This window comes from Hyperoodon ampullatus (genome assembly GCF_949752795.1).
Source record: "Hyperoodon ampullatus genome assembly, chromosome: 2".
NCBI lineage: Eukaryota > Metazoa > Chordata > Mammalia > Artiodactyla > Ziphiidae > Hyperoodon > Hyperoodon ampullatus.
In genome coordinates, this window is record NC_136915.1 from 65868114 (window position 1) to 65894038 (window position 25925).

Consider the following 25925-nt stretch of genomic DNA (forward strand, 5'->3'; position numbering starts at 1 on the left):
AGTAACAGTGATGTAAAAGTGATATAAGGTGATGTAAGGCAAGTATTATACGTAAGACAAACTAGAAAAACAGTTTTTAATTTCCTCTATAATTTACTGTAGTTACCATGTCATAATGACAAAAGCAGTTCATTCTTTTCATTGGTAATCAATCATTAACCTAGTGAATGTCATAATATATTGGGAAAACTAACAAATTTCTCTGGACATCATTTATCTTGCCCTTCTGAGAGACTTGTAGATCTAGATGAGATTAGTTTGGAAAAGGTGTCTTGTTTAGTCCAGAAAATCTTCAGAGTCCAATATAGTTCTGGGCTAATCAGAGACTAAAGAACCTTTATAAGGTTCTTTTTTTTTTTTTTTTTTTAAGAGTTTTGGATGTGGACCATTTTTAAAGTTTTTACTGAATTTGTTACAATATTGTTTCTGTTTTATGTTTTGGTTTTTTTGGCCCCCAAGACATGTGGGATCCTAGCTTCCCAACCAGGGAACAAACCCACACCACTGGCACTGGTAGGCGAAGTCTCAACCACTGGACCACCAGGGAAGTCCCTATAAGGTTCTTATAAAGAAGTAGGCTTGGAAATCAAACAGTCTTACTTTGAATTAGCATGTTTTAGTCAAAGGTATGGAATCAATGCTCAAGTATCAGTTAGGAACTTCTGTAATGCCCTCCAATGCCAAGTGACCACTAATATTCTATTTCCTACTATGATGAATCCTTGATGAGAGGCAGAAGGCATAAAGAATATTGCCAGCTATAAAATAAATTGCACCCCAATGTCTATGATCGCTAAAGATATATCTTTTTTTAATATAAGAAACTCACTGAATCAAGTGAATGCTAATTAAAGCAAATGTAGTGTACCTAAAACTGAGGTAAGAAACCTTTAATTACACAGGAAATCTGTGGAAGGATTAATCATTTTAAGAGAAGAATCATTTTTCCAGTAGCCCCACTGCTATGAATGATATCTTCATGAGCCTGGGCCACCTTCTCCAATGGATATTGGGGACCTATTACTGGTCTCAACCAACCAATTTCCATTCCAGCTTGAAGGGCTGCTGCAAACTGCTGAAATTCCTCCTGAGGAAAAGAAAAAGTTTTTTCAGTAGAGGAACACATGACTTAATTTTCAGAAGCATTAAAATTTTTCAGAATCTAAGAGAACATTAAGAATTTCTCACAAATATGTAGCTTTTGTCAGCTTGTCCAGAACTACAAAAAAAGTAGTTCTCTATAGGTTAACCATTAGTGCAATTTGTCTGTGGAGGTCTCAGTTTACAAAATACCTATCGTCCTGAAGTAATTAGTAATTGCGAATAGTATCTCCTTTCTCTTTCATAAGTGCCTTGGCTTGGAAAATAAAATTATGTTGTCACCCTATCTTTAGGGATTATCTTCTAGGGATGTGATCTTCTAGGGATTCATCCTTAACCCACTTAGATAACTAATTTTAACATCTACTTAAATTTTCAGTCTGCCTGACTAGACAAATTATATCAATGTTTAAGGTACCAAAATCAGAGCCACTTCTTTTCCTACCTTGGTGGATGAATAGAGAGCAACTCCTATTATGCTAGATTCCTTTGCCATGGTGTCCCGTGGGTTTATTTCAATAGGACCCCTGCTGCCAACAACCTAGTATGAAAAACAGCATGTCTATAGTTAAAGATGACTGCAAAATAGAGTTAAATTATGATAAAACTACAAAGTGGTAAAAAAAAATGAAATACTTACTATTACTCGTCCTCCATGTGACAAAAGATTCAAATCGTTGCTAAGATTTACATTAGCTAGCATTTCAATAATCACATCAACTCCTTTTTCACCAACAGATTTCTATATAATATAAAAGAATGCAGAGTAGATTAGGAAAAATAACTGTTATCATAGTCCCATATATTACAGAGCTGTGTTTCAAATGACATAAGATGCTATATTTTAAAGACTAATAATGCAAATTTTAAGATAACGTAATTATATAGTGATGCTGTAATGCCAAGGTACTAGCCACAACATCTAAAATGATAAAGGTCTGTATTAAATAAATTGCTATAATGAAATAAAATTTGTCCAAAATTTTCAGGCGCTTAGACTCAACTTGACTATAAAGTACTTTTTCCTTAGCTGAAAATTTTCTGTCTTCAAAATGTACTTCAATAGAGAAAGAAGGAACAAATCAAAAATCCAAAACTGGACATTGGGTTTCCCATTTTTATTAAAAAACAGAAAACAAAATAAAAAAATCACTGGCTGTTTGCTGTTGCAGGATTTTGTGTGTGTGTGTGTGCATTCAGTTTTGTTCTAAGTGGTCTACAATCAGCTTGGCAGACTATTTCTTCTCCTTTGGGCTCTCCGATGTCGGTTTCCAACATCTAAAACTGGCTCTTAAATAAGCTATACATATCTACCTTATATTCATTTATTTTAACAAAAAAATGAATACCTGTGTCAGGCGCTGTGAGAGGTACTAGAAATGCCAAGATGGACATAAAGAGCTCAAAACAAAGTGAGGAAGATGGAAAACACTACAATCTTCGCTGTGATGTAATGGACTAAGTACTATATTAGCAGAAATAAACCACAGGTTATGGAGGGAATAAAAGTTACAACTCTGATCACCTGTAAAGGTCAGAGAAAATTCCACAGAGATGATGACCTGGGCCCTGAGGGATGAGTCGGAGTTCCTTAAGTAAAACAGAAGGAAGAGGGCACAAGAGGAAGTTAGACATGAGGCAGTCAGTCTGGACAAAAGAAACAGAAAAGCAAAGATGTAGGGACTAAGAGTACAAGTTGGAACTGGAAAGTGGCCCAGCAGAGCTGGAGTATGTATTTGGGAAAGAGATGGGGGTGCGGGAAGAGGTGGGAGACAAGAAATTGCAATTTGGTTCAGACTGTGAAAACACATCAAATGCATGTTAAAAGATTTGGACTTTTGGGGGGCAGGTGTTCATTAATTAATTCTTGTGCCAGACACTGTTTTAGGCACTGGAGGTACAGCAGGGAACAAGAAAGACAAAAATTCCTATTCTCATGGAGCTCTCATTTCAGTTATTTCTGAAGACTTTTTTCTTTCTTTCTTCCTTTTTTTAAACAGAGAACCAAATAATGCTGGAGACAACAGAGAAGACAGAGGGGAGATTAGCTCAGCTGGGAATAATAGTCAAGGCTGAAGAAGAAGACGACTAAACTAAGTCACAATGATGAATGGAAAAGAGAAACAGAGACATATATGAAAGGCATGTCAGAGATGACACTGATAGATGAGGTGACCAATTTGATGGGTAGGAAGGAGAATGGTGATTAAACAACAGGGACAGGAAATGAAATGTGGGTTTCTGTCCTGAGGAGCCAGATGAGTGTCAATATCTAGTAGGCTGATGGCATGAAGGAATGAAACAGGCCAGAGGTAGTGTTGGAAACCAGCAGTATAAGGGTGTATATGAGATGAATCAGGATGGAGGTGCAGCACCAGAGAAGATTAGAGAGCAAGGGGAAAGACCTAAGGAATACCAACATTTAAGTAAAATGAAGAGAAGGGAGACTGAAAATGAAATCAGAGAAGTAAGAAGAGAGCCAGCTTCTAGGAGGCGTGGTCAGGGTCAAACAGGATGAGGACTGAGCCAAGAGCAGCTGACTGGTAACTAGGCGCTTACCAGCACCCCTGACAAGCCGTGTAAGTATCTGGGGTGGAAGCAAAACTGCAGTGGGAGGTAAGGAAGTAGGAGCAGTAAGTACCCCTGACTTTTTCAAGAATGCTGTGGTAAAGGAGGGGGAGGGGGAGATAAAAGGTTAAGAGAATGTTTTTGGAGAATGAGAGAGACTTAAGCAGAAGGAACCAGTAGAAGAGACGGAATTAGACTGCAAAACAAAAACATATTCTTAAAATAACTGACAATTTTTCATCTCTGATACTGGTATCATGAGTGCATACTCAATCAATTTTAGGTTCCCTCAACATATAACAAAGGAGCGCCTTTACTCAGTTTTTTGGCAAGATGATTTAGGGGTAACAAACTCTCGGTCATATTTTTCCTCAGTTTGTAATGACATTGTTTACACAGTAATCAGTACCTGGAATATACCAATTCTTTCTCAACATGAGCAAGTAGTTTGGGGATTAGCAAAGTAATAGGTGTTTAGTAAACTGCTACTATAGCACAAATGGAGAACTTCAGAATCTGTTTGAATTCCATTGCAGCAGTGGAATGGATGCAATAATAACTAAATTCTATCTCGCGCTTTGGATGAGGCAGTGCTCACTCCTCCAAAGTATCCAGTAAACAAGTAAACTTTCCTCCCTAGGCTAAACAGATCCAGTTTTTAATCTGTGGATAACTTCTCTTCTTTGGAAAATATACACCAATAGAAATTATATTAAGACTACCTTTTTGTGGCCAGAGGTGGGGTGGGGGTGGGGGATGGGTGACAGGGGTAAACGTGGGATCAGAAGGTACAAACTTCCAGTTGTAAAATAAGTAAGTCATGGGGGTGTAATGCATAGCATGGTGCCTACAGTTAATGACACTCTATTATATATTTGAAAGTTGCTAAGAGAATAGATCTTAAAAGTTCTCATCACAAGAAAAAAGAATTTTATAACCGTGTATGGGGACAGATGTTAACTAGACTTGTGGTAATCATTTCACAATATTCACAATATATATTAAAAAAAAAAAAAACTGCCTCACAGCTGCAAATACAAAGCTGTGGCTTTACTTAAAATGTGATTTGCATTAAAGAGTACCAGTTTTTATAGCTCTAAGCCTCTAGAGAGGCTATATTTTACTTAGTAAAAATAAACAAGACAGAAATGATAGTGAAGGTTTGAAAACTAGACATCTCTGTTAAATTAATTAAATCTTTAAAACACACATAAGCAAAACAAACAACTTTAAGAGAGTAGTTGATAAGAGAACTTACAAAAAAAATGTTGTCTCCCATGAAACAAAATTTTACTTTTATAAAATTATAGAACAATTTTACCTTAATTTTATCAATGTAATTAGCTTCTTTGTGATTAAACACTTCGTGGGCTCCATTTTGCAAAACAATCTTTTGTCCTTCCTCGGTACCAGCTGTGCCCAAAACCTTTAAGCCATAAGCTCTAGCAATTTGGCATGCTGCTATTCCAACCTGAAAAACAAAATATGGCCCAACATTTTAGATTCTTTGCATCCCTGCAAACATTTATTAAATACATATAATGAACTTTAGGTTCTTCTAGGTTCTAGCTATTGTTAAGAAGTTTAAGAGCCTAAACAAAGAAATAAGAACAACAGCTAACGATTACTGAGCATTTATAATATGCCACGTATTACACTCAATACTTCCTATGTATTGCTTCATTTCATCCTCACAAGAAGCCTATGAAGTAGATATTGTTATTGTCCCTGGTCCACAGATGAGAAAACTGGAGCTTATATATATGGAAACAGGAGCTGGCCCAAGTCAGATTGCAGAGCTTGAGTTTGTAACCACTGCACAAAATGTTCATTTAGCATCTGCTTTGTGCAAAAGATACAGGGTTTAAAGATGATGAAAATGTGCTCACTGACTTCATACTTTAATTGTACATATAAAATATTACATAACAAAGGTAAGGTCTCTACCACTTAAGTGGAGGAGACAGGTACATACATGAGCAAATTAACTTATTCATTAATATGATGAATGTTTATTATTTATTATGTGCAAGACATGATTCTTCATGCAAGAAACTTATGTTCTAAGGTAGGGGGAAGATAATAAACACATAAACAAACAAATGAATAAAGTAAATTCAGAAAATGAAAAGTACTTGAAAAAAATAAAATAGCCTATTGGGTTATAAAGAGATAGGGAAAGCGGCCAGTTAGGTCATCAGGAAAGGCTGCTCTGAAGAGGTGAGACCTGAATGAAGTGAGGGACAAGCACGTGACAGTCTGGGAAGCCTGCTGGAGATGTTGTAGGCAGAATGGTCATGGCTGAACCAGGAATGAGCTTGAGGTCTTCAAAGGTCAGAAAGAGGGTCAACGTGGGACTTCCCTGGTGGCTCAGTGGTTGGGAATCCACCTGCCGGTGCAGGGGACATGGGTTTGATCCCTCGCCGGGGAAGATCCCACATGCCCCGGAGCAGCTAGGCCCATGTGCCACAACTGCTGAGCCTGCGCTCTGGAGCCCACTGGCCACAACTACTGAGGCCCGCATGCCTGGAGCCTGTGCTCTGCAATGGGAGAGGCCAACGTGGTGAGAGGCCCACATGCCGCAACGAGGAGTGGCCCCGGATCGCTGCAACTAGGGAAAGCCCACGTGCAGTGGCAAAGACCCAATGCAGCCCAAAATAATAAACAAATAAATAAATTTATTTTTTAAAAAAATGAAAGAGGGTCAATGTGGCTTGAGGGCGGGACATGTGGGACAGCAGAAGATGAGGCCAGAGGGGCACAGAGAGGCCAAGGCACACAGGGCCTTGGAGGTAAAGGCTTTGGATTACATTTAAGAGCCATGCAGAACTACTGGAGAGTTTAAGCAGGAGAGGGATATGATCCAAATTAGGCTTTTAAAAGAAATTCCAATTATATGAGAGGCAAAAAGAAGGTAGGGGGAAATGGGATTAGGAAGACCAGGCCTTCCTTATAGATTGAAGGTGGAAGGTGAGGAAAAGAGAAAAATTAAGGATGTCTCCCAGGTCTTTGGCCAGATTAACTGGGTAGATTGACTGGGATAAGGAAGATTAGAGACGATCAAGTTAGTGAGAGCATCAAGAATTCACTTTGAACATGCTGAGCTGTATATTGCTCACCTAACTGAAGATGTAAAGTCATCAGCTGAACATGGGTATGGGCTAAAAAGAATTCAGAATTGGAAACGTAAATTTGAGATTCATCAGTTTACAGATGGTATTTAAAGCCACGGGACTTGATGAAATCACTAGAGCACTAGATAAATGTGCTTAGTATAAAGGAGAAATAAAATTATTTTAGGAATATAGATAAAAGCAATTATTTTAATTGCAATACTAGGAAATACGTTTGATCACATGCCAAATGAATGGCACAGATAAGGGTCCTATACATTTAGAGCAAGCTTTCTCAAACTTGGCACTATTGGGCCGGGTAGTTCTTTGCAGTGAGGACTATCCTGTGCAGTGAAGGATGTTTAGCAGCATGCCTAGCTTCTATCCACTGGATGCCAGACCCCTTTACCCAGTTGTAACAACCAAAAATGTCCCCAGACACTGCCAAATGTCCCCAAGGGGGAGAAGGGATGATATAAAATCACCTCTTATTGATAACCACTGATTTAAAGGAAGGTAAAATGATTATAGATTGGGCATGATAGAAAAGAATTAAAAGTGAAAAATGATGATAGAAACTAATTAAAATTGTAACAGAATCACAGACTCCCAGGCCTGAAATAGACCTTAAAGATTGTATGGCATATGGGAGTGATGAGCCTGAACCCACTTGGGTTATGGTGAGGATCTGTTTGATTTAACCAAAACAAACACTGGGAACTCACTGTCTACTGAGTGCAACAGACATTCAATTCCATGAAATAACAATACACTATGTGGTTAGCATGACTGATTTTTGCTACTTTAATTTTCAATTAAAAAAACAGGGGGCTTCTAATAAAACCACATTTTAACCTAAGAGTTAATGTAAATATACCTCCTTATGCTCTAACTACTTCAAAGGGGCACTCAGTAGCTATTTTAAAGGCCCTGTTTATTCTATTCTTGTCAACAATTATACTAACAATATTCCTTCAATAGATTATATATCATTATGTGTCAACTATTTTTTCTTCTATTTATTTTGCTGACACTAAAATAGGGCACTCCTCACCAACATATCTGAATAATAGCCGTGTTCATACATTCTACACCATTTTAAATACACAACATAATCCCAAAGGAATTTGATTTAAATGAGGACAGAAAGTACAAACAGAAGCAAGACAAAACCCAGCACTGTTTCCCTCTGATAGGGCAGGGAGGATCAGAAGTGCTTCACACACCAGGTCGCCAGCCTATCCCTGCCAGCCAAGGATTTAACAAACTCAGCCAGCACAGAGAACAGTGCAGATTTTGCCTTTTAAAAAAAATCATGGTGAAGCAACCTGGCTTTTTACAAGAGAGTAAAGGGAATAAAAAGAGATTTTCTTTAAACTCTTCTCTCCCCTTCCTACTGAAATCTCTCCCTTTGATACAGAGCACAAGCTTAGCTCTCTGAAAGCCAAAGCAATTTAAATACATGAATGTTTGACAGATCCTTTAGTTATTTAGGGTTAAATTTAATTTAACCCCAAAATAGCCTCTTCGCTGAAGCTAAACAATGGGCGTTTTTTGACAAGGTCTATCTGTCATATTTTCTCAAGCCCCAGAAAGACAATCTTGGTGTTTTTAGTAAATAGTCTGATCTGTGAAATCCTTCAGAATTAATCTATTGAAGGTACACAGGAAGCTGGGTGTGAAACCTGGTGATACATTCACATTAAGTAACAGATATGCAGAGGTCTGAATTCTCTGTTTGTATTATCTGGCCACTTTTAGAGGTAAATTCACATTTTCAGGATGCCTCTCATTATTCTGGGAACAATGTGCCATTAATAGGTTACTTCTGGGCTTCCCTGGTGGCGCAGTGGTTGGGAGTCCGCCTGCTGATGCAGGGGACGCGAGCGGCTGGGGCCGTGAGCCATGGCCGCGGGGCCTGCGCGTCCGGAGCCTGTGCTCCGCAGCGGGAGAGGCCACAGCAGTGAGAGGCGCGTGTACCGCAAAGGAAGAAAAACAAAAAAAAATAGGTTACTTCTTTCCATCTACTCTCTGGAATACACAGTGCCCTGAAAGGGTTAAGCAGCTTCCTCAAGGTGAGCCATCCAGCCCCAGGCCCTGTATTTTAAAAATGCGAAATCCTGTCTCCAAAATTTCTAAAGCCTTTACCTGCAGGATAGAGGTCATGTGGATTTCTTGTTAAATTCCAACCTCAGAGCTCTAACTTTTCCTCTAAGCTCCTCAGAGGCAGATTGACAGCCAGTTTCTTGAAGAGGCTTCTGACAGCCTTGCATTGCGTGATTTCACTGCAGGGCTGATTTTATAAGTTCTGAGTCCCCCTCCACCCCAGCCCCATTAGCATTTTAAGCCATGGGCTGTGGTGTGAAGGACACAGCTGTATACTGTGTACCCCACGAATGTCATCAGAGCGCAGCAGGCGAGGAGGAAGGGAGCTAGAAAGGACAAAGACTCGCAGTGTGGCTTTGCAGTGCTGTCTGGGGCAACAGCAGTAAAGCTTTAATGAGCCTTAGTTTCCTTATCTAAGGGAATGTGGAATTTACATTAACCTTAAAGAACTGTTTAAAATTCTAAATAACTATTCTTATAACATTCACTACTTGAAGAGAAAAACAAAGCCAGTGTATCTTGGTCCATACCCAACACAGGTGGAAAACCTAATGCACACCTTTTTGACCTGGTAATCTATTGAATTTATTAACCAAGAAATGCTAAACTAATGACAGGGAATCACCTTCAGAAGACGGAATTTAAAGGAGCCTCGCTACAGAAAGAAAAAAAGCACCCTTGACTATATTTACAAATTTGGCTTTTAAAAACAACTTAAAGAAATACAACGTGAAACGCACAAACGTAAGCTCTTTTAAAAATAAACTTAAAGAACAAATACTTACCCCTCCACTAGCCCCATGAACCAGAACACTTTCTCCAGCTTTCACACGGGCACTGAAAAAGAAAGCATAGCTTCATCACCTTACTCTGGAGCTAATTAAGCTCAATGCTTGTCATAATTCTTAAGAGAACTCTACCCTCAGTTCAACTAACACTTACCCAAAGAGGAAACTCATCGTGATATATAACCCAAGATATTCTCCAAGCTCCACAGGATCAAACAATGGTTCTTCAGAGCCACAGATAAAAGTAAACCTTCAATTCACTTATTCATTCAACAAATGTTTATTGGGAGTCTATCACGTGCCAGGCACCGTTGGGATGCCGGGATCACGTTATTGGGCTACCTTCTCAGAGGGCTTGTTGGTGTGTTAAGTGAAATTGCTTCACCTAGAGGAACTGGAGTCTGCCATTCATTCCCACAGAAAGTGTCGCAAAACAGGGTCATTACAGCTCAGTCTTTATTCCACGGTAAACACAGAGTAATACCCAAGTAAACATAGCAGCTACTGCCTTCCTTCTCCATGTCTTTGAACATCTGGCTGCACAGCCTCTAAGCCCTCGTTTCAGGAAGCAATGCTGAGTCAGCGATGGTAAGAGAGTATGAAACACAATAAATCCTGTCACACAGGTTCCCCTGTCAGCCCCTAAAATGTCCAGACCCTCTGGTGAAATGACATATTCTTTTTACTTCTGGTTCATACCACTGTTTTTCTATTACACTGAAAACACGGAACGTGGAACGTGCAGCAAGACAGAGAGGGATGCCTTATCATTTCAGATGGACAAGTGCTGATGTCACAAGCCAGCAACCACTGTGTGATCCAGATCTGACGGCCAGCAAGGATCCTTTACTTACCAGGACAGTAGGGCGTGGCCACCCTGTACAGACATTATGTTCAATCTGGGAGTGAGAACACAGTAACCTGGAGTCCTGCTCAAGCCCCCGTGCCAACAGCTGACAAATGACAATTGTGAGTCAGTAAATGAAGTTTCTCCAACATGCTTGTTTGGAGATGGGGGGTTGAGGGCAGTGAGTTAAACTGAGGGTTTGCAATGATAAACTGAGATAGGTATTACCAAAACACTTGACATTTAAAAAAGTAAAATACAAATGTAAGGGAATAGGATTACTAATGTTATGCTATGGGTCATGAAATACTTCCCAATGATTTTTTTTAAATCTTATAAACAACTCCTCACACACTAAGCACATTCTCCTAAACTTCTGGGCCTGCACTGAGTGGAGAAAAAGCTGGCCGACCTTCTCCTGGATCCCCATGGCTACGATCCTTCTATCCTTGTGTAGGGTCACTGTGATGGTTAATTTTATGTGTCAGCTTGGCTGGGCCATGGTGCCAGATATGAGTCAAACATTCTGGATGTTTCTGTGAAGGTGCTTTTTTGGATGAGATTAACATTTAAGTCAGTAGTCTTTGAATAAAGCAGATTATCTTCCATAATGTGGATGGGCCTCGCCCAATCAGTTGAAGGCCTTAATAGAACAAAGACAGACTTCTCCCAGAGCAAGAAGGGATTCTGTCAGCAGACTGCCTTTGGATTTGAACTGCTACTCTTATCGGGCTCCAGAGCTTGCCAGTCTCCCCATCAGATTTCAGACTCACCAAGCCTCCACAAATCAATCTATCAATATACACATTCTGTTGGTTCTGCTTCTCTGGAGAACCCTAACTAATAGTCCTCTGTCCCTGGGGCCCACAGCAGGCCTGGAGCATGTGGCCTGGCCTTCTGTGCTGCTGTAGTACCCCATCGTAGTTACTGAAGACTAGGACCTGGCACATAGGCTTCCTCCTCCACCCCAAATCCAGCCGCAATCTGGGAGATTTCAATATTCACAGGAGGAAAACTGCAAATCACAATTCCTGAATTCTCCTCTGCTTTTACCACTCTCTCCCTACACCTGGTAGCCACCCTTAACCATTCTACCTGAGGAATATCAGACACTAATAAGCAATATTAACCTCCTATCCTGATTCTGTAAGCCCATACCCTCTCAAAACTTTTTCTTCAGCTTCACAGATCGCTGTCTCTCAATTGCTCCTTTTCGGCCCTCTTGCTGCTCCTGGCCTCACTTCCCTCCCTAGTCAGCCTGGACCCCATGGTACAGTGCCCCAACTTCTCTCTTTCTCCTTCAACGTCCCACCTCCCTGACCACAAACTTTCCATAATTACACTACCTCTTCCAGGCTTTACAGATGAGTTCTCCTTTTGATCTGAAGCCAATCTCTCTATCTCTGTCCTAAGTCCTCTCCTTCTTGCCTTGCTCAGGATCTTGTTCCATCTGCCACTCCGCCCTCTCTTCCAAGCCTTCCATCTCTCCCTCTCTGACAGATCCTTTCTCAGCTACAAACATGTCCAAGTCCTGTCCATCCTTAAAAAAAACCTTTTGTTCTCACACTCTCCTCAAGTACTCTTCTACCCCTTCCTGCCCGTCTCCCCCACTTTTTAAGAGTAGTCTCCACTCAAGAACTGATTTCTTTTTTCCTTCCTCAACCCACTCAATCAAGCTTCTGTCCACCACTCTACTGAAAATGAACTGACGAAAGCCACCAATGACCTCCTAATTGCTAAGCCCAGCTGGTACTTTTTCCCAAACAGCCCTCACTGCTGCATTTGACAACTAGCTTACCTCCTTGTTAGCAACATCAACTACTACCCCTAACACTACCCACACTGACTGCACTACTCGCATACTAAGAGCTTTACATGCATTAATTACCTCATTTAATTCTCAAGCACACCCCATGAGGTACGTGCTATTATTATCATCCATGTTTTTCAAGTCAGTAAACTACAGTTGAGACAGGAAAACAACTTGACCAGTGGTAGGTGGAGACAATACTATAACCTAGGTCTTCCTGTCTTCAACACCTACGAGCTTAACAGATGTTTAACAGACATGGTGACTCTGGACCCTCTTGCCCTTGGGATACACTCCCTTTGGTTCCCTTAGGACTCTGTTCCCTACGTTTGCCCACACTCTTCAATGTTAATGCTCACTAAGGTTCTAGTCTCACTCCGCTGTTCTTCTCACTCCCTGAGGGATTTCAATGACTTTCATTTTGTCAGCTCTCACCACATGCTGACAGCCCCAAATTTATACCTCCAAGCTTCAAGCTTCAGACTCTTTCATCCGACAGACCACTGGACTTCTCCATGACAATGTCTGTCTTAGTTTCACATCCAAAACTGAACTCAGTTTCCCTTTGAAACTTTTTCCTCCTTCTCTTTGTCAAGGTAAACAGTACCCAAGTTTAAAGCTGTAAGTATTCTTAAGCTCTTTCTCTCCCTCATTCTCTACATGCAGTCACCAAATATTTCTGATTTTACCCCCTAAACAGTTGTCCTTTCCTCTCCATCTCTACCACGACCCTTGCTCTAGCCCTTAAGTATTGTTCCTAGAGGGTACTTCTATAAGACCCTCCAATCTCTTTCTCCATTCCTGTCATCAACTCCATCCTTCGCATAGCAAATAGGTGATCTTAATGAAACACAAATATGACAATATCACTCTCCTGAAAAAAACACCGTATGACCCCCCCAATCCCTTACAGAACAATGTGTGAGCACTATAATCTAGCTTTTTATTATCTGAATCCCACCTATTTGATAATGGCAGCTAACATTTATTGACAGATTACTATGTTCCAACCTTATTCTTCAGCACTCTTTGCCTTGAAATCTTCTATCTAACAAAAGCAAACTGCTCTAGCTCTTGCTCCCCAGATACCATGATGTTTGCCCCCCACACCAACTATCCCCATTGTCTAGGATGCCCTCCCCACTCCCAGCTACCCTTCCCCAGGATAAGTCCCTCTGATCCTTTTCAAATATCTAGGGAATTTAATTACAATATAGATTCTCAGGTATCATCCATGGAAACTGACCAGTGGGTCTAGGGTAGAGCCCTTTTAAGTTGCAGCAATTAGTTTCTGGAGCTGGATAACAAGATTTTTGAACCATGGCTTTAAAATAATCCAAGTCTTACATCTTGCCAGGAAGCCCTACCTCATCACCACAGGCACATCCTTTGTGATCCCATAAATCCCTATGCACATCTCCACCACTGTCCTTTCCAAATTATACATCAATGTTATTACTCTTACTCCCTTACTCCTTCCCTTACTAGACTGTGAGCATGTTGAAGACAAAGACAGTGTTTTGCTCTTCTTTTTTTTCTTCAGTGATTAGAATAGTCTCCCAAATTAGCAGTTTCCGCTCCATAACTCTTAATGGGAACCAAAAATGACCGACGGTGGACGGGTGGTAGGAAGCATAAATTATATATTATCCTCCTCCAGTTAATGCTGCCCTCCTCTAGTGCTGATTATAAAGCTGACAGAGTGTGTTATTACCTGTGAAGCAGAGCTCGATAAGCAGTAAAATACGGGATCCCAATGGCAGCTCCTTGTTTAAAGTCCAGTTTTTCTGGCAGTGTGTAAACAGTGTCATCGGCTGCCAGAGCATACTCTGCGTAGCCCCCAGAGATTGTGCTGGTAGTGAAAACTCTGTCACCTTTCTGGGGAAAGCAGTACATTAATAAATGCTTTAGGGATTAAAAATCATGTCAAAATGGGTACGCTCCTTTATAATGCAACCTTTATAACAAGAAATAAATGAGTATTTATATATTGTTTTCTACATCCTAAGGTCTCATAAAAATAACTTCAAAATACCGAACACTTTAAAATGTTCTATTAATGGGAACTAGTAAGAAGTAAAATCAAGGGAAATAGGAAAAATAAAAGAATGTCCAGCATGGTCTAATAATAATGATGATAACTAACCTTTATTGAGAGCTTGCTGTGCTAGACACTGCATTAAGTGTCTAATGAGTATTATCTAATTTGATCTTCATGACGGCCTATGAGGAAAGTACTTTCATTATCTCCCTTTAGATAATCCCACTACACAGATGAGGAAACTGAGGCACATACAAGTTCAGTAATTAGCTCAGATCAAGTAGTTAGTAAACGGCAGTTAATATAAACCTTTTTTTTTCTTTTTTTGGTCCAAAATACTAGGGAGAACAAATAAAATGTAAGGTTTCTTCCACACACCAAACACCTGTTCTAAATCTTTTCCAGAGACTTGTTTCTGTATTTCCCTCATTTTTGATGCATACACCAGAAAGCAGGCAACTCTGCCTGGATTCTGACAGCAAAGATGAGCCAGGACAGATGTCTTCATCTGTCACAGCACCAGAAACATAAAAACTCTCAATAAACGTCAGCTGGATCCTTGCTACTGGAAAGCAGATGCATGACTGAGGGTAAGGTAAGGCACCACAAAAGCACTACAGGTCTGCCCAAAGTAACCTGCGCACTAGGGAAATTAGACTGCCTAGTACAAGCACCTCTCCTAACTCCTATTTCTTTTTTTTCTCCATAATACATGGAAATCTTATAAGATTTCTTTTTAATTGAGCATGAAATAGGCAACAGATTTGTTGCCACCTATGTAGGATTACAGATTCAAGAATAACTATATATGATAGTGTACACACACATACACAATAGTTTACAAAGATACAGGAAAATAAAAAACACCTGTAGAAAATATTTTTCATGTTACTTGTTATGCAGCTCAGCCTAAAACCAAACTTAGTGGCCAAGTTTGAGAAAGAACGGTCTTCGCGTTTCCCTGGTGGCGCAGTGGTTGAGAGTCCGCCTGCCGATGCAGGGGACATGGGTTCGTGCCCTGGTCTGGGAAGATCCCACATGCCGCGGAGCGGCTAGGCCCGTGAGCCATGGCCGCTGAGGCTGCGTGTCCGGAGCCTGTGCTCCGCAACGGGAGAGGCCACAACAGTAAGAGGCCCGTGTAAAAAAAAAAAAAAAAAAGAACGGTCTTCCATTCCTTTCAGTAATATAAGAGTATACTGTACAATGATGAAAATCATTATCATTTTTTGCCTCTTCTCATTATTGCATCCCTGCAACACACACACCCAAGATAAAGTAAGACAATACAGTTTTTCATAATCTATTTCACAGGTCTATTAAAGAACTAGCCTCAACAATCTCAATGTAGTAGAGAGAATATGAACATTAGAGTCTGACATACCTACATTCAAATCCCGGCTCAGTCATTTATTAGCTGAATTCTATGTCAGCTATGAATTACAATAAAAGCTAACTCCTATTTCTTGAAGAGAATAAAAAAGGAAATATTCCTTGGAATAAGCAAAACAGTAAGGCAATAATTCTCAATATACTTAAATTTGCCCTATAATAAAGCACTATGTGGTGAGGTAGAGATAAAAAAGGTTCAAAAGGCATCTAGGAGTCAAAGACAAGCATCACTGCTTAACAGTGTTGCTTGCAAATGGTCAAGTATGACTAGTTTAAGATTAATTCTGTTTTTACAGCTTAAAAACACATTGCATTGATTTCAGTATAATTCAAACCTGTTCTGAGAATCCACTATGGAAAGTAGTACTTCAAGTTCTGTGATGGATATTAATAGCAAGACACTCTCCCTAATCTCAAGCTTCTTAAATGCTAGGAAGAGAGAAAAAAAGGATAGAAATAATTACAGAGCAAGGCAAATATGATGGGCCATCAAAGATAGGCACAAGAAAAAGAAAGGAATTATTCTAAGTTGAAGGACTCAAGAACAGCTTCACTGAGAAACTAGTATTTGAGGTAGGCTTTGAAGGACAGAACACGATCTTGAATTGAAAACCAGACCTGGGAAAAGTCATTATGGATGAAGGAAACAAAGTACGTCAAGGAACAGTGGCAGGAATAGGTGCTGAGAAATCAGCAGCATTCATTCCCAACGAATAAGTAGTTTAATGTGTGGCATGTAATAGTTTCGGGAGATAAAATGAAAAGAAATGAAAGCTGGAGGGTAAAAGCCCTTGAATCCATGTTTATAAGTTTCAGTTTAGTTCTGCCACGCAGAAGAGCCAATATGAACAAAGACACAGAGATGAAAGAGCATGGGATATGCAGGGAAAAACAAACAGTTATTACTAAAGAATAAACTACAGGGTGAGAAGGAATGGGAGGTAAGAATGGAAAAAGATAGGTGGGGGAGAGAGCACGAAACAGTCTTCTTTCATAACAAGCAGTTCCAGCAATACCTTGAAATCTACAGAGAATTAATGCAAGAATTAAAACAGAGATGTATAACAATCATAAGTACATTTTAGAAAATTATTCCTTATAGAGCAAGGATAGATTCTCAGGGGAAGAAGGGAGGGTGGTAAGTTGTATCTATTATAGAAATCCAGGTAAAGGACCATGTAAGATAACCAGAACTACACTACAGGCAGTGGGGAGGAAAAGAGGAGAGAGGAAACAGTTCCAGTAAGGGAGAGCTGAGTGAGGGAGAGTGAATGGAGAGGTAAGCCTCAAACCCCAGATGTCACCAAGACAGTCACATGAGAGAGCAGCCGATCTGCTGTGAGAAAAGATGAACTCCCTTTTAGACACAATGAGTAAGAGGTTCCTGGAGATTGCCGATGTGGGTCCTGTGCCCTGCAACACAACCTTCTGTGATGATGTAAATGGTCTGCATCTGCACTGCCCAATAGGGTAGCCACTAGACACCTGGGTCTATTAAGCATTTGAGTAAATGAACTTTTAATTTTAATTGAATTTGAATTTTAAACAGCCATGTGTGGCCAGTGGCTACTGTATTTGGACAGCACGGGTCCAGAGCTTATTAGAAGATTCTAAGCTAAGGATATCACATGTGATAATGGAAACCAAGGGCGTGTATGAGACCATCATGAGAGAGAAAATATAAAAAGCAGAGTCTAAGTAGGGACGGCGAGTGCTGGGCAACACACCAAGATGTGAGGGGCATGCAGAGAAAAGGGAGCTTGAAAAAGGATGCCCAGAGAGGAAGGGCGAGAGAGGATGTCACAGGAGCTGAAGAAAAAGTTTTTTTTAAGAAAAGTAAGTGGCTGAGAGTGTCAAATGTCACAGAGAAGTCAAGAGAGATAATGACATAAAAGGGCCCATTAGCTCCAGCAATATAGAGGCCATTAGTGACATGAGCAAGCATCGTTTCAGTGGAGCGGTGGGGGCAGAAGCCAGGGTGCCACAGGCGGAGGAGTGGAAAGCTGTAGGAATTTGCCCGGCTTCCTGGGCCCGGGCCACGTTAATCTTTGCTGTCTCAGTTCAATTTTGGTAAATGTGCTGCCATAGTTGAGCAGGTCAAGGAATCATGAGGAAAGATGAAAGAACATGAATATACTATGTTTTTTATGTCTTTTGGCACATAAATAACGAAAGCCCTGATCATAACATTTTCATTGACTCGGTCACCTTGGTCTGAGTCACAGCTCTAAAAATGTAGAGTTGACCTTGCATTTTTTCATCTTTTACTTTTTTTTTTTTTTTTTTTGCGGTACACGGGCCTCTCACTGTTGTGGCCTCTCCCGTTGCGGAGCACAGGCTCCAGACATGCAGGCTCAGTGGCCATGGCTCACGGGCCCAGCCGCTCCGCGGCATGTGGGATCTTCCCAGACCGGGGCACGAACCCGTGTCCCCTGCATCGGCAGGCGGACTCTCAACCACTGCACCACCAGGGAAGCCCCATCTTTTACTTATTATTCAAAAGAATTAGCCTTCCCTGTATTCTGTGAAACTAATTTTATAGAAGGAATAAAAAACTATGCTGGCTGTGTATTACCAAGAGTTAGGAAATAGTATAATTTCCTTGCTTCTTTTCTTTCCTTACGTATTTCTGTCAAATCAAAGGATCATAGTTCAATTCTGCGGGGATATGGAAACACAGAAATGACCTAGCACTTATTCCCAACAATCAGACAGGCAAGGTCTCTGGATAAAAGGTAATTTCTTTTTTGACTAGAGGAGTCCCCCAAGTGGCAGAAATTGTGTAATGGGGCCTTTTAAAGACTTAAACACAGACACATTTTAAAGCTATGTTAAAATGTTAAAAAAATACATACATATTAAGCTAAAATAGAAATAATTAAAAATGTAATACCTTGAAAGCAGATACACTCTCTCCAACAGCTTCTATTATTCCAGCCACATCTAAGCCAGGGGTATAGGGTAGAAGTGGTTTTCTACTGTAAGTACCAGAGCGAATATATGTGTCCACTGGGTTTACACCACATGCTTGGACTTTAATTAGAACCTGCAATAACAATGTACTTTAGTTCAAACAGAGCATTTAGGCATTCATTCAGCGTTACGCTAGGACTGTAGTACACACACTATAATATATAAAATAACTAATAAGAACCTGCTGTCTAGCACAAGGAACTCTACTCAGTACTCTGTAACGGCCTATATGGGAAAAGAATCTAAAAAAAAAGAGAGTGTATATATATATATATATATATATATATATATATATATGTATAACTGATTCTCTTTGCTGTATACCTGAAAGTGACACTACATTGTAAATCAACTGTACTCCAATAAAAATTTAAAAAATAGGGCTTCCCTGGTGGCGCAGTGGTTGAGAGTCCGCCTGCCGATGCAGGGGACACGGGTTCGTGCCCTGGTCCGGGAGGATCCCACATGCCGCGGAGCGGCTGCGCCCGTGAGCCATGGCCGCTGAGCCGGCGTGTCCGGAGCCTGTGCTCCGCAACAGGAGAGGCCACAGCAGTGAGAGGCCTGCGTAACGCAAAAAAAAAAAAAAAATTAAATTAAAAAATAAAATAAAATCTGAGTGCACTCATAAAAAGAAAAAAAAAGATAAGACAGAATGGTTTATGTGCTATATTATAAACATTTGGGGAAAACAGTGGTGGAAATATGAGCGGATGTGTGGCCAAGACTACTATGTGCTCATCAAATCTATTTCCTGCTCCTCCTAGGCACGTAGGAAGAATATTACTTCCTGGCTCCTTCACAGTCATGAGTAGCCAAATGGAATGTGAACAAAGTGACGAGAGCTACTTTCAGGCCTGGCCCACAAAGACCTTCCTAGGCAATTCACATAGTGTCTCCACCCTTTCATAGCAACCTCAGAAGAAAGGTGTTGAAGGTGGCAGAGCCACATGATGGAAGAAATCCAGGTCCCTAAATCACTTTGGAGAACTCTATCCACCAACATTTTAGAATTGTGGAATTTAGTGAATGAGACATCATTTTCTATTGTTGAACCCTTGACGTTTTGAGGCTACATCAACAATAGAAGCTAATTTTACCTTAACTGATACAGAATGATTACTTCTGCTATAAAAGTAAGGAAAGGTCTTACAAAGGAAGTGTATTTGAGCTGGGTCTTAAAGAATGAGTAGAAATTCTTTCAGAATGGGAGAAAAAGGCTATTTCAGGTTAAAGGAATAGTATGTGCAAAGACAGAAGGAATGACAGGACCTCTCGGGGAAACCAGATAAAGCTTGAGTTGTTACAGCAGTCTGTTGAGAAGGAACGATAAGAAATAAATCTTTGCCAAATTATGGCCACACTGTAAAAACTCTCATAAAGCTTGCTAAGGAAATTAGACTTGAGAGCCACGGAAGGTGCAATAATAAAAATACACAATTTTTATCGAAAAAGTATATTGTTGAAGTCACCAGAAATGATTAAACTCTGCATTTAAATTTTCTTATATGCGAAAAAGCATGTATGCAGAAGAAAATTATTTTCCCCACGCAAAAAACAAAGATCATGACTGAAAGTCTGTGATAACTTGTTCAAACCTACTTATGACTCCATTCAGAAAAATCCAATTACACAGATGATTCTCAACTTTAAAACTTTTCTTACAAGATGTTATTCCTTTTCATACATTTACTTCACTAGTTAGAATTATGTTAGCCTTGTCAGAGCTTATAGATGCAAACAGTGTAAACTCTGTCCTAATTCAATGTCTTTATAAAGCATTGTGAGTTTGCTTCTTTCCAACATTAGCTTGATGTGCTGGAGACACACACTCAGTGTAATTATCGCCTGTTTTTAAGTAATGATTTCCACCTGATGGTCTTTCGGAATTGGTATGGCAACATTCGACTGGAGTTTCAGCACTTCTGGTCCACCAAATTCAAAAACTCTAATAGCTCTCATCAACTTCTGTCCCGTCGCCATGGTGACCTAGACACTAAGGAAAAAAATTAACATATTGTCATATTGTATCTAGGCTATCACTATGTTTCTTCCCCTGGAGGGAGAAGATCAAACAATTTTTCAAACAACAGTTTAAATCATGAGCTTACCACTGATCTCATTTCATGTTTGAGGACCTTTCATCTTATAAATCCTTCAGCTAGGAAGCAAAGTACTTCATATTATTTCCTGTAGGGATTCAGTGCCTTCAACAAGGGAATCAAACATACAAACAAAAACATCTGGAGAGGTGAAGCATGATACAATATCTTAGGTTTCCTTTGGTGTAAGCTTGGGCTGCAACATCTTGGAATTCTAGGAGCTAATTTAAGTTTTCTTAACATTAGATAAATAGATCTTCTTTTGTTAGATTATGTAATATTTCAAATATAAAAAGAAATATAAAGAATATAATAAACATTTACCTGCCACCCAGCTTTAACAAATCTTAACATTGTAAAAACCTAAAACACGTAGATGTAACCAAAGCCTCCTGTACCCATCCCCAATCCCATTTCTGTCCCCCAGTTTTAAGAGATGACTATTCCCATAAACTCAGTGCTCAGCCTTCTCAGGCATGATGTAATACCACTGCCACATGTATTTGCATTGGTAAACAATATGTGCTATTGTTATTGTTTTGCATGTTTTCAAACTTTATTTAGATTGGATCATATTGTACTGAATTCTGAAACTTGCTTTTTCTTCTCAGCATTAAGTTTTTGAGATTTACCAATGTTGAAACACTTAGTTTTATGAAGCTCATTCATCTTAACAAAGAAGAATAAACATTAAAAACTAAAAACACTGCTTTGTATGTAATCTTTTTTAATCATGAGGGTAATTTATAGTTAACCTTTCTCTGCTACCACTGTTAATATTGAAATGAAAACTCAAGAGTTAAAATAAGTTTAGAAAAGGTAAAGAATATTTATATATAGAATTGGATAACTTTGAAAATCTTATACCTATAGAGATGCAATGAAAGGGCTTTGACTGATCTCCATAATTTTATTTGTGTGCTATGACAATTTCTTGAAATTAACCATATCAAATATCGTTAGACTCTGCCACCACCGGGAACATCTTTGCTAACTTCTGGAATAATCATATTCACCAACCACGAGCCACTGAAACATCAAAAAGAGTTGCAGAAACTAGGGCTTGAGATGAAAGATCTTTACTGTACAGCAGTTCAACACAGGACTCCTCAGAACGGAGCCCATGCTAACTATAAAGTAGCCTTCCATGTGTGAAGGCAATCAAAGCACTTTGATGGTATTAATGGGAAGTTCTTGATATAATTAATCAAAAGTTGTGTCATTTTAAGACCCTTTATTTAAAATGATTTAATATAGTACCTAGCACAGAGGAGAAAGTAAACTCTCCATTGCTAAAAGGCTGTTTAGCAATGACATATCCTGAAGAGCAGCCCTCTTATAAAAAAAAGGGGCGGGGGCAGGAGCAGGCATAAGCCTCACTGCACTGTAGAGCACCAAGCAGTCCTAGGGTGAGAAGTCCTGTGCAGGGAGCTAGGACCAGGAAAAGGCAGCTCATGCCATACCTACCCAGCAGTCTCACTACTGCATTTCTATTTGGGTCTTCGCTCAAGCTGAGTATTTCTTACAGAAGAAAGTGAAATATATACATAAAGAAAATAAAACAGAAAAAGCAAAGGTTGCACAGATCAGACTTTTCCACTCTGAAAATAAGAAGATAGTTTTTTTGGTTTTTTTGTTTTTTCCTTTTTGTCTTCAGCATGGTGTTGTGGAAAGAGTGTGGGCTGTGGAATCCGACAGCTCTCAGTACGAATCCTACATCTGTCACGTACTAGCTGTGTGGTCTTGGGCAAGGCAGTCACTTGTTTTGAGCTTCTTCATCTGAAAACTGAGTTCCACTCGGGGTTACTATGCGAGAGACGGCAAGTATCAAGCACAGAACCTGACAAATGTTTACTTCTATATATAGTGATATCACGGTTCCTTTCCCATCTCTTTTCTCCTTTCCAATTTCCTATTCGTTAAAATATCTTTGGTTCTATAAATCTATAGTCATCTTTGATTTAATGTGACAATATTTACAGCACTCTTTTTGTAAAATCAAGTCCTTAGCCTCAAAGAGTTCACAGTCCAGAGAATCATTTAAACAAAACACTAACACCAAACACGGGTTGTTATTCATTCAACATGTATTTTTTGAACGTTAACTGTAAATGAGGCAGGCACTGTACCAAACTCGGAGAGCACAGAGGGCAAAGAGAACAAGCCCCACCCCTCCCCAGCTCCTGCCCACTCCGCCCTCATCTCCCCCAATGAACATACACACCACGTTAAGAGGAGTAGCTCTTTTTCCACTTTCAATATCTACTTACTTCCTACCTATTTATTTCTTTCAAGTTCTCGCATCTATCTTTTCACCAACAGACATCACTGGTGCCCTCAAAAAGCTGTAGCAATAATAAAAGCAAAATTACCCTGAAATAGGATCTGTCAAAAATATCTAGCACATACATTTTTTCCCCTCACTTTTGGACATTTGCTAAGTGGGAAGAAAAGAACAAAGGAAGGAGGAGACTCATTCTTAATCCTGGATTTAGAAGACCCCCCTGCTTTGTCCAGTACTACACCTTATCCTATGGAGCTCATAAAGAAACAGGGCATGACCTTGGCAGCTCCGACTTCTACTTTGTTTCTGGCGATCTTACTTCCCACTGAGCCTTTGCCACCATGATTGATCAGGCTCCAATCTGCACTCATTGCCTTTGAACCCCCTCAACTACCCACAGGATCCTCATCTGCTTCATAATATAGGTACTATGCTAAAAAAATAATTAAAAGAATAAAATAACACAACCCACTAATAGTAATTACAATTCTTAAACCCTTGTGATACCTGATTTCTTCTAAAAAGCACATCTTTCACACCCATTGATATAATTTTCACAATAGGTAGAAAAGCAACAGTTATTAAAACCACCATTTAATTGTATGCAGAAGTGGAAATAAAATCACCATCCATGTTATGGATGAGAAAACCTTCAAGGGGTTAAGAGACTCATCAGGGTCACACTGAAGCACAGCTGGAACCCAACACCTTAAATGTTGTTAGGTGTTTTTTTCCCCTTACTGTAAAATCCTTTTCATCTCACCCTCTGAAATGCTGGCATATAGGACCTTTAATTTCTTAGAGATTGCAGGTAGCATTACATATTTTATGATTAAGGTATCTGCTCTGAGTCTGAAAATTTTCAAATGCCCGTAAGTGAAGGGCTCTACTAGAGATACACAGGATGTGATTCTATTAGGAAAACTACTAATTTCCCTACCTGTAAAATGGGGCCAATACTCCCTAGCATAGGATCCTAACTGCAACAGCACATGGTTAGTGCTTCAGAGCACGCCTGACATGCTGTAAGCTCTATTATTCAGAGTAAATCATCTGCAGTCAGCAGCAGGCTTCTCACACTGCTTGTGTTTTTTAATTAAGCCTATACTTCAAATAGGTTTTTCTATTTATCAAATATAAACTTTAAAGAACTACAGCACCTTGGTTTAATGTTGGTTTTACTTTTTACCTCTGAAAGGTTGCCAACCATACTTTGCAAATGGAGGAAATACATAATTTAAAATTCTTCCTCAAACAGTGATCTTTTCCAAGCTACACTTGAATCCATTTGGTTTAAATGAAAATTAAAGAGATAGGGAAAATGTGGGAAATATATTTTCACACAAAATGAACAGATCAATTCACAAAGCCAAAGCAAAGGCATATCATAAAAGCAAACAGAAAATTCTTAAATAATTCTTAAGTAAGCATTTCTAGCAAGAAAAAACACTTGGAAAGAGAATCAAACATTACAAAATGTATAGCTAGTGGGAAGCAGCCGCATAGCACAGGGAGATCAGCTCGGTGCTTTGTGACTGACTGGAGGGGTGGGATAGGGAGGGTGGGAGGGAGGGAGACGCAAGAGGGAAGGCATATGGGAACAGATGTATATGTATAACTGATTCACTTTGTTATAAAGCAGAAACTAATACACCAATGTGAAGCAATTATACTCCAATAAAGTTGTAAAAAAAAATTACAAAATGTGCTGCTTTTGATCAAGAATGACTCATGTCAGCATATTATTTATTATTCTTAACCCAGAAAAAATTTTAACAATTAAAAGTAGCCACAGAAAAGTCTCTTCCTGGCCATGTGACCTTGTCGGGTTACTTCACTGGCCTGGATCTCAGTACCCACTTCTGATAAGAAGGGGTGGAGGAGGAGTTGAATAGATAATTATTCTAAACCTCTCCAGGTATTCTGAGGAAAAGACTGGATGGAGCAGAGCTCAGTGGGATTTACTACTGCTGACCAGACACTCATGGAGCATCCCAGCGGTTTCAGTGGGAATGACACCGCCATTTCTACTAGTTGCGGACTAACAGTCCAAACCTTAGCCTTTCAGTGGTTCAATCATTAACACACTTTTCTTGGTCACTGAGATAAGTTTCCTCTAGGAACTGCGTAAATATCCCACGATGTGTTCACAGGGTGTTTTGTTAATTTTCTTTCTTTGGAAGATTCTTCTAGGTGGGAGCCATGGGGCGGGGGCGGGGAATGAAAAAAATCTACACATTTCTCTCCAAAAGTAAGACGGCAACTCTGATGGCAAAGCAGGAGGAAAGGCCAGACAGAAAGAGCCCTGGGAAACAGGAGCCTGAAAGGAGAAATTGGTTCCTCTGGCTGCCTGTGGCGGGGGTCACAGCAAACGCGCGCGGCCGCAGGAATCCAGATCCCAGGCCGGGCCGAGGGGAAATCTAGAGGGAGGACAGGCAGGGGGAGCGGGATGGGGGGAGGAGCAACGGGAGCTCCGCCGTGGGACCCGAAACGCTCACCCTGCCAGAAAGCAAAGCCGGGATCTCAGGACCAGCAAGTAAAACTGCCCTGGTGATTTACGGATGACCAACTTGCAGCCCCTGGTGGGGAATAACTTCGGCCACGAACACCTTATTCACTGGTTCAAGGGGAGGACGGAACGCAGGACAGGAGCGCAGCCAAAATCCGCCTCGGTTCCTTTTGGACGAGCGCGGGGGAGGTCCGCAGCCTAAACTAAGGGGGCTTTTTAAACCACTTACCCGGTTCTAGAGTGGGAAATCAAAATCTGTGAGTGTTCCCTCAGGTTCCACGGAAAAAAGGCACGGGC

General features: G+C 40.1%; 1 protein-coding gene across 1 annotated transcript; it reads right to left on the reverse strand.

The window, feature by feature from the left end:
- Positions 1 to 708: 708 nt before the first annotated feature.
- Positions 709 to 25886, reverse strand: CRYZ (crystallin zeta). Its single transcript, XM_079698208.1, has 10 exons — positions 25858 to 25886; positions 20845 to 20894; positions 20606 to 20729; positions 18657 to 18809; positions 14048 to 14211; positions 9674 to 9725; positions 4991 to 5140; positions 1742 to 1843; positions 1547 to 1642; positions 709 to 1087 (listed from the first exon to the last, which is right to left on the reverse strand). Exons 3-10 carry the CDS (start codon positions 20714 to 20716, stop codon positions 923 to 925), a joined length of 993 nt encoding a protein of 330 aa, XP_079554334.1. The 5' UTR covers positions 20717 to 20729; positions 20845 to 20894; positions 25858 to 25886; the 3' UTR covers positions 709 to 922.
- Between the last annotated feature and the right edge of the window lie 39 nt (positions 25887 to 25925).

Excerpts from the sequence above, each read along its gene's own strand:
- CRYZ (XM_079698208.1), bottom strand. The coding sequence starts at position 20,716 with ATGGCGACGGGACAGAAGTTGATGAGAGCTATTAGAGTTTTTGAATTT. Across the intron at positions 18,810-20,605 it reads CAATTCCGAAAGACCATCAG|GTTCTAATTAAAGTCCAAGC; the intron begins GTGGAAATCATT and ends TTGTTATTGCAG. Across the intron at positions 1,643-1,741 it reads CACATGGAGGACGAGTAATA|GTTGTTGGCAGCAGGGGTCC; the intron begins GTAAGTATTTCA and ends TTTTCATACTAG.